Here is a 12,271-nt window from a genome sequence, read left to right as displayed (position 1 = left end):
GGTAATGTATTTTATGTGGTATTCCTGTACAAGCAGCTGACTGTAAAACAAAACTACCCTTGCTAGCAAAACAGGCTATCCTAGCAAAAGTATAGTTTGCTGCTACAACTCGAAGCTGCAATCAGGTTTGTACTGCAAGGAGTATCTCTCTGGTTTCAGCTGCTATTACCTCTGTAGTGGAAGCTACTATCCCTATTGCAGATCTGTAGAACAGCATTAATTGTGGGGGAGTCATCTGTACAAAATCGGTTGGATTGGCATCTTAAGGAATAATTTTTAATGTCTCTTGAGAACCAACAAATTTTTGTAAGATGGTGTAGCCATGCTTAGAGGGGGATTAAGGTCAGCCTTGCCTTTAAGAGCTGCTCTTTCACAGCAACATGATATTTGTCTATTGGTGTGGTGGAGCACCAGAGGATTTGAACTCAAAATGTTAGTAATTATCCTTAGGCAAATGCCATTTTACTCTTGAAGATGCACAAGTCCCAAATGATGTATTGTTTTGCAAGCCAGTCAGATGCTGAAGCAGGACCCACTATCCTTTTTGCATTTAATCATGGAAGGAATAATAAGTCTGCAACACATGGATAGAAGCGTTCAGCCAAACAGTCTGAGGAAAAGCCAGATAAACTCAGAATGCCTTTCTTTCCAATGCTAATATTAAAAGTATACTTAAATCATTCTAGATAACTTTTCAAGAGATGGCCAGATTACTTGATAACCTTAGTGTAAACCAACTTGGCAGAAAAGTTAAATATTTGACAAATAAATGGAATGACTGGGCAATTATAGGCTTGCCAGCTTAATGTGATTCACAGGTGAAATAGTATGGTTACTAATGTGTATGTCTGTGGGACGTACTCACTGAAGAATTGAAGGAGGGTAAGGTGTAAGGCTCTGGGAGGAAAAAAAATCTTGTCCTATTAGACTGGCAGCTTCTGGATTCTTATACTTTTTTTCCCAGTCAAACATTTGAATATTTCATGAAGTAGAAGTATACCTAGCTTGGGTTTTTGTTTATGGCTTTCTCCCTGTGTTGTGCAGAATGTCACATTAGGGTCTGTTAGTGATCCAATGACAACTGTGACAAGAATCATTAAAACCTTGTTAAATTCTGTAAGAATTGGTTCTTAGCTGTTTTCCCTTATGAAGTTAGTGGTAAACAATGAAAAGACATTTGTATGCAATGATGGCTCAAGGTGTATCATCTTCCTTTCAGTGTCAAGAAGGTAGAAATCTTTTAAACTGTAGAATTGTTGTTTGAGCTAGAGTATTTCCTACACCACTAGAAAACAATTCCTGTGAAGCAAAACTGAATGCAGCTCTTCACCATGATTTGAGGAGACTTTGATCAGTCTGTACACTGGCATGTAAAAGAAAGCAATGATAATGTGAGAGGCAGATCTTGAAGATAAGAGATGGCTAGATAAGTGATTGGAAGTTAATGCAATAAACTTTGAAGACCAGCATGAGAGAAGGGGGTAGTTTGCCTCTGCTCAATCCTGCCCTTGTTCCCTTAGATATTCAATAAATAGTGTTTGGACAGAACGGTTTCCATCCTTTTCAGTTTGCTCATTCCAGGTTTTCTTACGCTGTGCTTATTTTTCCCTTCAGGACTTGGGATTTTGTAACTAGTACACACCTACCGTGTTGAAATGAATTGTTCCTTACACCAATAAATGCCTTAAGGATGGCCTAATGGCTTCAGAGGAAGAAAGCCCTCCTAAAGATTTGAAATTTTCTCATGGTATCCAGTTGGGGCCATTTAACTGTTATCTACTTGCCAAGTTTTATACTGCTTAATAAAGTACATGTGTGATTACCTGTAACTTGCTGCATACTCCATAGCTTAATTAAAGTCATATGCTTTGGCACTGGTTCAGAAAATCTAGTTGCTTGTTGAACAGTACATTCCTATTCCTTGTTAGCAAGAGATATCTGGAAACATGCATTAAAAATAGTTCAGTCTTAAAGGATTTGGCCAGGATCACTGTTAACCCCATTTATTTTGGTATTGGTGGGTGTACTACCAATTTTCTGACCTCCAGATGATGGTATCACAAATGCAGAAAACACTGCTTGTCAACGTCTAAGTCCTAAACTTACAAAACATGCCGAGAAGTGTGATAGAAGTCATTTGCCAGAGGCACTGTGTTGTATAATTGTCTAGTGTGAGCTTTTTGTGCATCTCTAGCATCTTAGTGCTCGCTAGGGAAAAGAAAACCACTGAATTTTGTGGGCCACAAATATGACCTTATATAGCTCTTCCTCTTTGGAAACCCTGAAGAAAGGCAGTAATTTTCCTCTGGTTCTTGAATGGTTCAAGTGCTTTGTCTGTGAATGCTACCTATTTGAGGCACAGGATTATTGTGATATAGCCTTGCCCAGCCTGTAACATGTTTTGTGCTTCATATAGTCATGTTATGACTTACGCCTAGATTGTAGATAGATAGTAAAAGTATAATGGATAAGATTACAAGCAATTTGAGCAGCTTTTATAAAATTTTGCTTACAGATTAGTTTTCAGAATGTATTACTTGCCTGTTTTGTTAAAATATTAACTACCTCTTTATAGGTTTTGTCACTGTTGCAATGTGGCCAAAGGTAAAAGTAAAATGTGCAATTAGATTGAAGAGTGAGTGTAATCAGTCCCCTCCTCCCATAAACGCTTCTCAAGATAGGAATGTTTCTGTGTTTAAACTTCTCTTCATACCCAACCTCTGTACAATGCCCAACATGAACCTCTTTCCATGGCTGAAATTCTTCATTCTACTTCCTTACTCTTTGTTAGTCATGAAAATGCCTTTTAAAACTTTATGGAAATTACAGTGAGAGTGCATGGCAGAATGAGGGGCATGGTCTCAGCTTCCTGAGAAATGCTGTCTCGTGCCAGTTTATATTTTCAAATTACTTCATCTAGCTGCTACATGGCTGGGTGGTCAGAAAGGTGCAGATGTGTCCTGGTTTTGGCTGGGATAGAGTTAATTTTCTTTCTAGTAGCTGGTATAGTGTTATGTTTTGGATTTAGTAGGAGAAGAATGTTGATAACACACTATGTTTTCAGTTGTTGCTAAGTAGTGTTTATACCAAGAGTTCAGCTTCTCATGCCCAGCCAGCAAGAAGGCTGGAGGGGCACAAGAAGTTGGGAGGGGACACAGCCAGGGCAGCTGACCCAAACTGGCCAAAGGGGTATTCCATACCATGGGATGTCATACCTAGTATATAAAATGGGGGGAGTTGGCCTGGGAAGGGATTGCTGCTTAGGAGCTAACTGGGCATCAGTAATTGCATTGTGCATCGCTTGTTTTGTATATTCCAATACTTTTATTATTGTTGTTGTTTTATTGTTATAATCATTAATATTTTCTTCCTTTCTGCCCTATTAAACTGTTCTTATCTCAACCCATGAGTTTTACGTTTTTTCCCCAATTCTCTCCCCCATCCCACCAGGTGAGGGGGAAGTGAGTGAGTAGCTGCATGGTGCTTAGTTGCTGGCTGGGGTTAAACAACAAGAAGATGAAAGGGAAGCTGTCTTTCTGAAATCTTTTGCCACCGTGCCTCTTAATGTCTGTTTGAGGAAGGGATGCCAGCTCTCTTAGTACCTAGTCTGCTTGAATGACAGATAAAATGTCAGCCTAATGCATCACTTCTTAAAAAATGATAGTAATAAAGCTGCCCTATTTCTTAGGTGGACTCCATGTAATAAAGTCTTTGAACTGCATGAGTAAAGGGACTGTATTGGAAATTACCATGGATATTCAATACTACAATTAAAAAACATATTGTCAATTTTAAGGTTTGGTTTTACTAGCCAACGAACATGAAAAAAAAAATTGTGTAAGATGCAGACATGGGAACATGCCCTCTCTGGTATTTTAATGCAGCTCATCTTTAGATGCCATTTACTTTGGAGTTCTTTGCTGCATAAAAGCTTCTGTAATGTTTACTTCTAGCAGGTAAATGAATTTGTCTCCCTTTTCGGTAAGGAAGAATGCCACTATTCAAACTTGCCAAATTCAAAATGAACTTGGAAAAAGCAGCAGCAGAATCTGGATTGGTCTAAAATGAGTATGAACACAACCTAGCAGGACTTACAAAAGAACTGGAAGACCTTTCTGAGAGGCTCTTGTTAATCTCTGGCTCTTGTATTAGACATGCACTTGGAGTCAGATGAAAGTGCTGTAGGAAGACTAGTGTTATGCTTACCACAAAATTGGCATAATGGAACAGTAATTCTCTGTTCCTTTAGATAAAACCTGTCCATTGTGTGTCTTGATATTGCACTTGAATACTGTAACTGCTTTTTCTGGCATGTTTAAAATATACTGTTCTTCTTATCTGCGTCAATTACAGCTTCAAAGTCTACCTCTATCTATCATCCATTATTCCTGTCTCTTAAATTATCTGATCACTCCCCATCATCTTCCACTTTAAGAATAACTTTTTCAGTCATCCCTTAAGGGTCTTGCTCAAATGGGCTAAATCTCAGATAGCCTCTTTTGTCCTGCCTCTTTATCCTTTCCAGTAACAAATGCTCCCAGCCTGGTGTCATCCTGCTTGCGTATGCTGGCTGCCCCAATGCATCATAAAACATTCTGGTGTGATGAACTGCCTTCCTCTCCCTGCCTCATTCTGCTACTCTGTAACTGCATATTAAAGGAGGTGTTTAGGGAAATTGAGTTAAATCCTTCACAGACAGTGACAGGAGGGGAAATTACGCATAAGAAAATGCTAGAGACTTTAAAGCCATCTTGTACAGGAGTGTTACCTATGACCTTTAGTCTGTAATACAACACACGTTCTGAGTGATTTCTGAATAATAAGAGCTGATATGTAAACTTTTAAATTCTACTGAATGTAATTTTGCCTGAGTCTGCCAGCAATTAAACATTTTATGACTAGTCTGTAATTAAAATAATTGCTGCTACTCTGGAACCTGTATTTTGTAGGTTTTACTCACCCAGAAGTTGTGTTATGAAAAGTGGATGTGTGTTTTTTAATACATACAGTACTTAACTTCATATTTGATAAACTAATAGCCCTTGAAGGATTGAGTTGAAACCTCAGACACTAAAGCAAGGTAAGAGAATCACATCCTTTCGCCTGCTGATGTGAGTTCAGTACTGCAGTAACTACTGGGATGAGGTAAATGAACTCTGCTGCATGCAGGAGCTTAGCAAATCCAAACTCTGTCTGGTGGAAAGGAAAACCTCTATAAAAGCAACGTGCTTATGAAGAACTTGAATAAGTACCTGTGTGTGTGCTGTAATTCAATAATCCCAGGCAGTGCATCTCAATTCTTCCTGTTACTCTAAGAGGGTGGAGTAATGCTTTCTCAAGTCCTTTCTGTTCTGAGCTATTTAATGCTTATAGATTGAAACTTTGAACTTAAGCCTCAGTTTATAGCACTTCAGTTCAGGAAGTTATTTTAACTTCTCTCATGATTTAAAGGTTTGACTAGCTCGAAAGCAAATTATATTAAGTTGTTATTGAGGTGATCAAATCAGAGAACTCCAGTAATCTTGGGGAGCCTGGGAGGAGAAAAAGCCCAGACCCAAAAAGATGCTTTTGAATGGAAGAACAAAATACACGCAATAAACCCACTGGGGGTACAGCTCGAAGGAAGGTATCAGCTGGAGGGAGTTCTCAAGGTGATGTTCCTGTGCTGCACTTCCAGAGCAGCATGTGGGCTCATGCCGAAACAAAGTTGCTGTTGTGATGTGCTTTAAACCCCAAATATGTCTTCTTTTTCTTAAGGCTCATTTGCCGCTTAATGATCTGGTTTATGCTCTAGCCCACAAAGTTTTTGTTGCCACAACTGAAGGGGCAGGGAGATGCAGTGTGGGGACTTCTTAGGCCAGCTTTGCTGCCAAAGCCAGCATGTTGTGGAACCGTACCCCGAGGGGTTTTGTTCTGGGATACAAGTTCAGTCACACTTCTAGTACAAACATTATGTAATCTGACTTTTTATAAAATGCTTTCTTTTTTCTCCTAAATGCTTAAACACATTTTGATTGACGTGGTACAGTATGTGCGTCTGCTTAGACTTTCTGTGGCACAAAGGAGGGGGAAATACAGGAGAAGCTTGTCTTACCTGGTTGGAATATATTTTAGTAATTTTAAAGTATGTTGGAAGATACTGTACCATTCTATTTTCGTGGACTTCAGAAGCGTCATAGGATGTGGGAGTAAGATGCTCTGGTCTTGTGTGCAGAAAGTGAAGATGGATGCATATGCTGTATATATCTTCATTAGAAGTTTAAATGTTTAAATATCAATCCTTAAAGTTATATTCCTAATGGCTTATTTTTGCTTATGCTTGCTTGAGGAATATCTTCATTATAAGATGGTGTGATGGTTACTGCAAAGTAACTGGCAAGTTCCAAAAGTTTAAACGGAGATGTCTGTGTGGCCAGTGAGTAAATGGTAATCGATGAATCATCTTCCTGGCATAGTACTGGAATATCCTACGCTGTTTCTGAAATGGAACCTGCATTAAATTTCCCAGAATTTGTTAGTCTTGTTCTCGATGTTCTGAGGATCTTGGACAAATACACTGATATATTATTCTGTGGCTTCATGTAAGACCACAAACTGGAGGAACTTAGGAGTAAGGCATCATTTAAATATGAGGAGTAACTGCATTTCAATGGAAAGTCTAGAGGTAGGAGGGAATGTGCAATAAAAGACCCTACACTAGGCAAGGACAATGGAAAGCATTAAGCAGGAAATGGGGTATATGGTTAAGGGGGGTGGCACAATATCCTGGAAAACGCTATTGAAATTTTTAAATGCTTGCTTTTTGTTGCAGATTAATCAGCCACTCGATGGGGATTAACAGTGGAGCACCTCTTTGTGTCGCCTTTCCACCTCTCTGTAGCAAGAATAACAACTTCAGCACTTCTTCAATAATAATTATGAAACTGGTATTAACTGAATGGCAATTATGGATTTTTAACTCTAACTCACAGTAAACCAGCAAGCCATATGTTGAAATTCCTACCAAATAGCTTTTCGTTCTTAATGTCTCGTATATATACAAGAAGTTGCAAGACACCTGTTTGTACAAGAGGAATATAAGCATTACTTGCCTGAGGAACAGAAGCTGAAAGAGAAGACACCCTAACTTGTTCGTGGAGTTATGGTAGTATTATTTATATAGATATAACAAATATATATTTTTTATGGTAATGAAAATGGCTCCCCAGAATGCTGACTCGGAATCTATGCAAGTTCAAGATCTACCTGTGGCACAGCTTCAGAAACCAGAGAACAAGGAGAATGAAAGTAGGGAGGAGACCATTAGTGAAGGATCCATAGACCGGATACCAATACGCCTGTGGGTGATGCATGGTGCAGTAATGTTTGGCAGGGAATTTTGTTATGCCATGGAGACAGCTTTGGTAACACCTGTATTGTTACAAATTGGTAAGTGATTCTCATTTCTGTTAATTGAAACTTTCTGTATCTTTGCATTGATTGAAGTCAGAGGAAGAGGGAAGTGGAAGATTTTTAGTGCCAACTAAAAATACACAAGGTAAAAAGGATTTTGGGTTTTTTGTTATTGGCTGTGCCACAGGTTCAATTGTATGACCATGTTTAAGTGGGAAGGATTTCTATATACATTCATCTTCTGTCTAATATTGCTTCCCTCTGTAAAAATGTTAACCTGATTTAAGTCTAAACTTCTTTACTAAAAGCTAAGTGTCCTAGAAACAACATTAGGATTGCAACGAAGCTTTTTTTATGGAGAAATGCTTCAGGTTACAGTACTTTAGAATATACAGATAAACTGGCTTTTCCGACTAGTAGTGAAATACTGCATTTATTTCAAACCACTAGTCAGTCTCATTTTATGTGATTAATCTGTCTAGCTTATAACACATGAATAGATATGAATAAACCATGATACCAGTAGCTTTAGATAATAATGGGAGGGGGTAGTGAGGTTTAGAATAGGAGTAGACAGTGTTAAAATTTCATGGTGAGTACTGTAATTAGGTTTCCAATAAACTGTTTACAGTATTAACAGTATCTGGTATTACCTTTATCAAATCCAGAAAATCATGTTCTCTATCAGATCTCAGAAAATATTACATGAAACTGAATGGAAGTACCAGACTGAGTGTGCTTCCATGAATGAATAAATCAATGATGTGTGTGCACTGTATAAGTGTATATATAATATATGCATATTATATGTTTGCTAATGTTTGCTTTGGCTCCTACATGCAGTTGTGCCTTACAGCATGCTCAGTTGTGGCCAAACAGAAGCACTCAAAAACAACTCTAATGTTCATTGAATACTATTTACAACATTGTTTAAAAATTTCAAGGTTAGCATCTCAAATGAAACATCTGTATTTTTATATTTGTTATGACGAAAGGGCATAAGAGATTGAACTTGTATGCATGTAATGTACAAATTCTTTCACACAGTCTTTCTATAGTTAAAAATGTGTTTTCATGTGAAGTTACTAGTTGGTTTATTTTGAATCAGAGGGGTCAATCAGTGCAGTTAGTGCCATGAGAGATGCTGATGAGTTATGCCTCCAAGTTTTCCTGAAAATTTTCATTTTCAGAGCTCATCAAATGTCCTTTTTGGATCTATTGGTGGCATAGTTAAAATAGGTAAGTGTTTCCCAAATAGGAGCTTTCTGATCAAACTGCCCTGCTTAGTAAAACACATGCAACTTCATCTAGGAATGTTTATAATGTCCATAACTCATTTTGAGGTTTTGTCTTTTGGGTAAGTTGAGATTTAGACATGCAAGTAATTTGTATTAGTGGCATTGGTTCAATTACTGTCTACTATGAATGCAAAAACTTGCATCCTACTTTGCATGGGGAAGACCCCCAGTTTTGTAAGTGACCTGTCCTTTTTTGTTGACTTTCTTGTTTGTGCTGGCACTTGGATGTTTAAAATGTATAGCTGGCTAAGCTGACTTTACCTTACCATAGAGTAAGGTCAGACAGTGTAAATAAACTGTCCTCTTAATTACTGACCAGTCTACTAGTTTACATTTCTTTTGTGATCTCTTCTAGCAGATCTGTTTCCTCCAGATAATTGAGAAATCTCTTCCCTTCCTTCCCTAACCCCAGTGACCAAAATAACATTGGGATTTGGGGGAAGGAAAGAAAAGAGCTCTCGCTTCTAGAAAAGCTGGCAAATGAACGAAGCGATACAAAAGGCTGTCGGGTTGCAATGATGATGATCCATGCCATAGAGATAAGAAATGGAGGTAGCTGGTTATGAATGTTAGTGCTTTGGGAACTAATTGAAATCTTTTGTGCTCTGGCTCATGTTCCCTCTGCAGGGGATTAAACAATGTTGGATTCACTGAAGGGTTAAGTTATTCATGGGTGACTTATCTAGCCTCTTTGGTAATTACCTCTTACATGGTTCTGTTTACCTTTATCAACCTCAACATCTGTCTGCCTCAACATGAGCTATATTTATTCCTCACTGGAAGGGGTTGCATATAGCTGTCAAACTGCTGTAATATTCCCTTTGCTGCTTGTTTTGGTAAACGCAATGTTCAGTTGTTTTCTGTGAGATTAAATTGGCTTGAGAAACTATTTTTGAGAAGTGGCACATGGGGAAGTGTGATGACTCAACCAACTAACTTTGCTTGTAATAAATGGAATAACTAGAAGCCTTTTGGGTATGCAAAAAAGACTTCCTTTACAGATCTATGTTGAATATTAACAACTAAGCTTTACGGTGTGCGCTTGTGTTCTATATCTTGGAGAAAACTTTGGTCACTGAAATCATCCAAGAGTCTTATCGGAGACCACCATTAAAACTGTAGGCATGTTGATGTTACACACTTTCTGCTTGCAGGTATTTGGCTTTCCTAGCTGTTTGTGTACCCTGGATCAGAGGTGTAGTTATGACATGGCAGATGAACGACCTGTCCTACTCGTTCCGTAAGCCACAAGATTTCAGCAACTGGAGGAGATAGTCCTTTGGATAGTCCCTTTCCAATTCAGCAGTGGTTGTATTCTTGATGTGTTTAAATTTCCTGAAGTTTTAAATTCTTAAGAACTACAGGCAGCAGTGAGGTGAGAGCTGCTTGGATCGATGCATACTGGGAATTGGAAAGGTCTGGAAGTGCCTGAGTTGCTATGCCCCTACCGAAATAAGTTCTGGTTTGTGACTTTTAATCTTTGTCTTTATTGCTATGCTGAGATTTATGTTACATTGCGTTGACAGAAATGCAGCTACAAATCTGTAACAGCCTTGTAGTCATAACTGTGCTTTAGTAGCTTAGCAACAAGAACAAGCCAAATACATATTACATGGGTTTTTTTAATTCTAACTTGATCTTTGATTTCTTGCTATCTGCAGCTTAAGAATTCAAAATGAAGCAGCTAACTTGTTTAGAAGAATTTGTAGGATATAAAAATATGCCAAATATAAGAAGTGGCAGGCTGACTCCAGATTATATTAGTTGGCACTTTCACAAGTTTTGATATCTAGAAATCTTCATTAACCTTTTTTAGAGACCCGTTCAATCAGCAGTTCCTCCTAGACAGCATTAAAACTTTACTAGAAAATGAACTGTCAGTGCCTTCAGCACTCTAGGTTTACTTGTTCATCAGTCCAAGGTTTTTGAGAAACTGAGTGATTTTGTATTAGTCTTGAGTATGTTCTGTGCATTAACACTACTGTTTGCTTCCCCTGTCACATTTCAGCCATGTATTGTAAACTCCATAGGAGCAGGATGAGGCCTTTGTCTTCTGAAACATCTGGTACTTAATGCTGCCTATCTGTGAGAGGGAATTAAAGTCCCTGCTATTGTTTATAAATGACAGTGTATTTTCTTCCATCATTAAACTTGGCTTCTAAGGATTGAATCTCTAAAACTACTTCCAGTTCATAACTGTTTGTGGAAAATTTGGGTACATTTTAAATTTGCAAGGGATTTTGAGTGAAAAAAGTGAGGAGAAACTGATGACTGGTATAGTGTAAACTTAGAGAAACTTATAGCTTTTTGAAGAAACTTGTCCAGTGAAATTAGAATACACGGCTTCTGTTAACACTTTAAACAATTAATAACATAATTTGGTAATTTTAGATTATTTCAGTTGTAATGCAAGCACAATTTGGGTTGTAACACAACCAGTAAATCCATTTTAGTTCTTCTGAAAGGTTTGATCCATGTGCCTGTTTCATTAGGACTATGGAAGAAAAAAAATCTGTACTCTTGTGACTTGGGGTGGCTGCTGCTTTCAGCATGAAAAACTTGCTGTCTGACTAATGAGTAGTGGTAGCTGTAAACATGAAGTTTCATGTTTTATATTTAATATGATAAAAGCTTTGCCAAGCCTTTACTGTTGCTTCAAAGGCTCTTTCCAGTGCTATTGAGTGTTTTATGAATAGTTAATAGGCACAGAAGTGACTGTCAGCACCGGAACTGTTCCTCATTCTCCTGCATAAATTAAATATATTACACTAGTGCTTTTAAAAAGAAACTATGTACATTTAAATAAGGAAAAACATGAAGAGTTTACATGTGTGCTGCCTACCCTTATAATGTCACTTAAATTTGGGGATGTTTCTCTGGTACAGTACGGGAATAGCCTTGACTCTTACGCATTTCATATCTGAGTGCCTATCTGTGATGGCATTACGCTGTTTTGCTGTGAGAGCTAATGGGCTCTTGTAGTAAACATTAGCTAGTCTAGCATTAAATATTGAAGTTGGTCATTTTAAGCTTAACCCTGAGCATGGTATTCTTTTTAGGCAATAACACCAAGGAATAGCATTTCTGGAAACTGTGTATTTCAGTGCTAATTAATAGATTTTAATAAAGAGAAAGGCTGAGCTAAGCAGAGCAGAACACCATACGTTATTTTTATTTGGAAAAGAAATTACTTCTCTCATATGCTTTCCAATCAGCAAGATACTGCAGTTGCTCATGTCTCACATGAGACACGTTTCCTATGTGTCTCATACACGTAGAAAAGCTGTTCGGCGGTTTGGGCTGTCATTTCTCAGTCAAAGCATTTAGACATAATATCTCAGGAAAAAAAAATTATCTAACATTCAAAATTCTTCCAGCCTAAAGCTTAGCAGCCCATGCTTAAAGGGTCTTGAAATCTAGTTCATGTGAAATTGCCAGTATGGAAAAAATGTGTTAAGCAGTAATTCAAACTGCTGATTCTGAGAAATCTCAAAGTGGTAGCTGAGAAGTCATTATGCTGAAGAGATTTAATATTATAGAGTGAACTTTTAGTATGAAGTAGTGAATCTCCCCATTGAAAT

The 12,271-nt window shown here is 37.9% G+C and overlaps 1 protein-coding gene across 3 annotated transcripts in view; it reads left to right on the top strand.

Moving 5' to 3' along the window:
- SLC45A4 (solute carrier family 45 member 4) overlaps positions 1–12,271 on the top strand; it is a 67,998-nt gene that overhangs the window by 21,582 nt on the left and 34,145 nt on the right. For all 3 annotated transcript variants that reach the window (XM_075024039.1, XM_075024037.1, XM_075024038.1), the window contains exon 2: positions 6,812–7,428. In XM_075024039.1, coding sequence (XP_074880140.1) covers positions 7,185–7,428 — 244 coding nt within the window. In that variant the 5' untranslated portion in view covers positions 6,812–7,184. The remainder of the gene's footprint in view (positions 1–6,811; positions 7,429–12,271) is intronic.

The sequence above is a fragment of the Buteo buteo genome, chromosome 3, assembly GCF_964188355.1.
Source record: "Buteo buteo chromosome 3, bButBut1.hap1.1, whole genome shotgun sequence".
Taxonomy (NCBI): domain Eukaryota; kingdom Metazoa; phylum Chordata; class Aves; order Accipitriformes; family Accipitridae; genus Buteo; species Buteo buteo.
The sequence above is the reverse complement of the archived record's forward strand: the minus strand, read 5'-3'. Positions and strand labels throughout refer to the sequence as shown.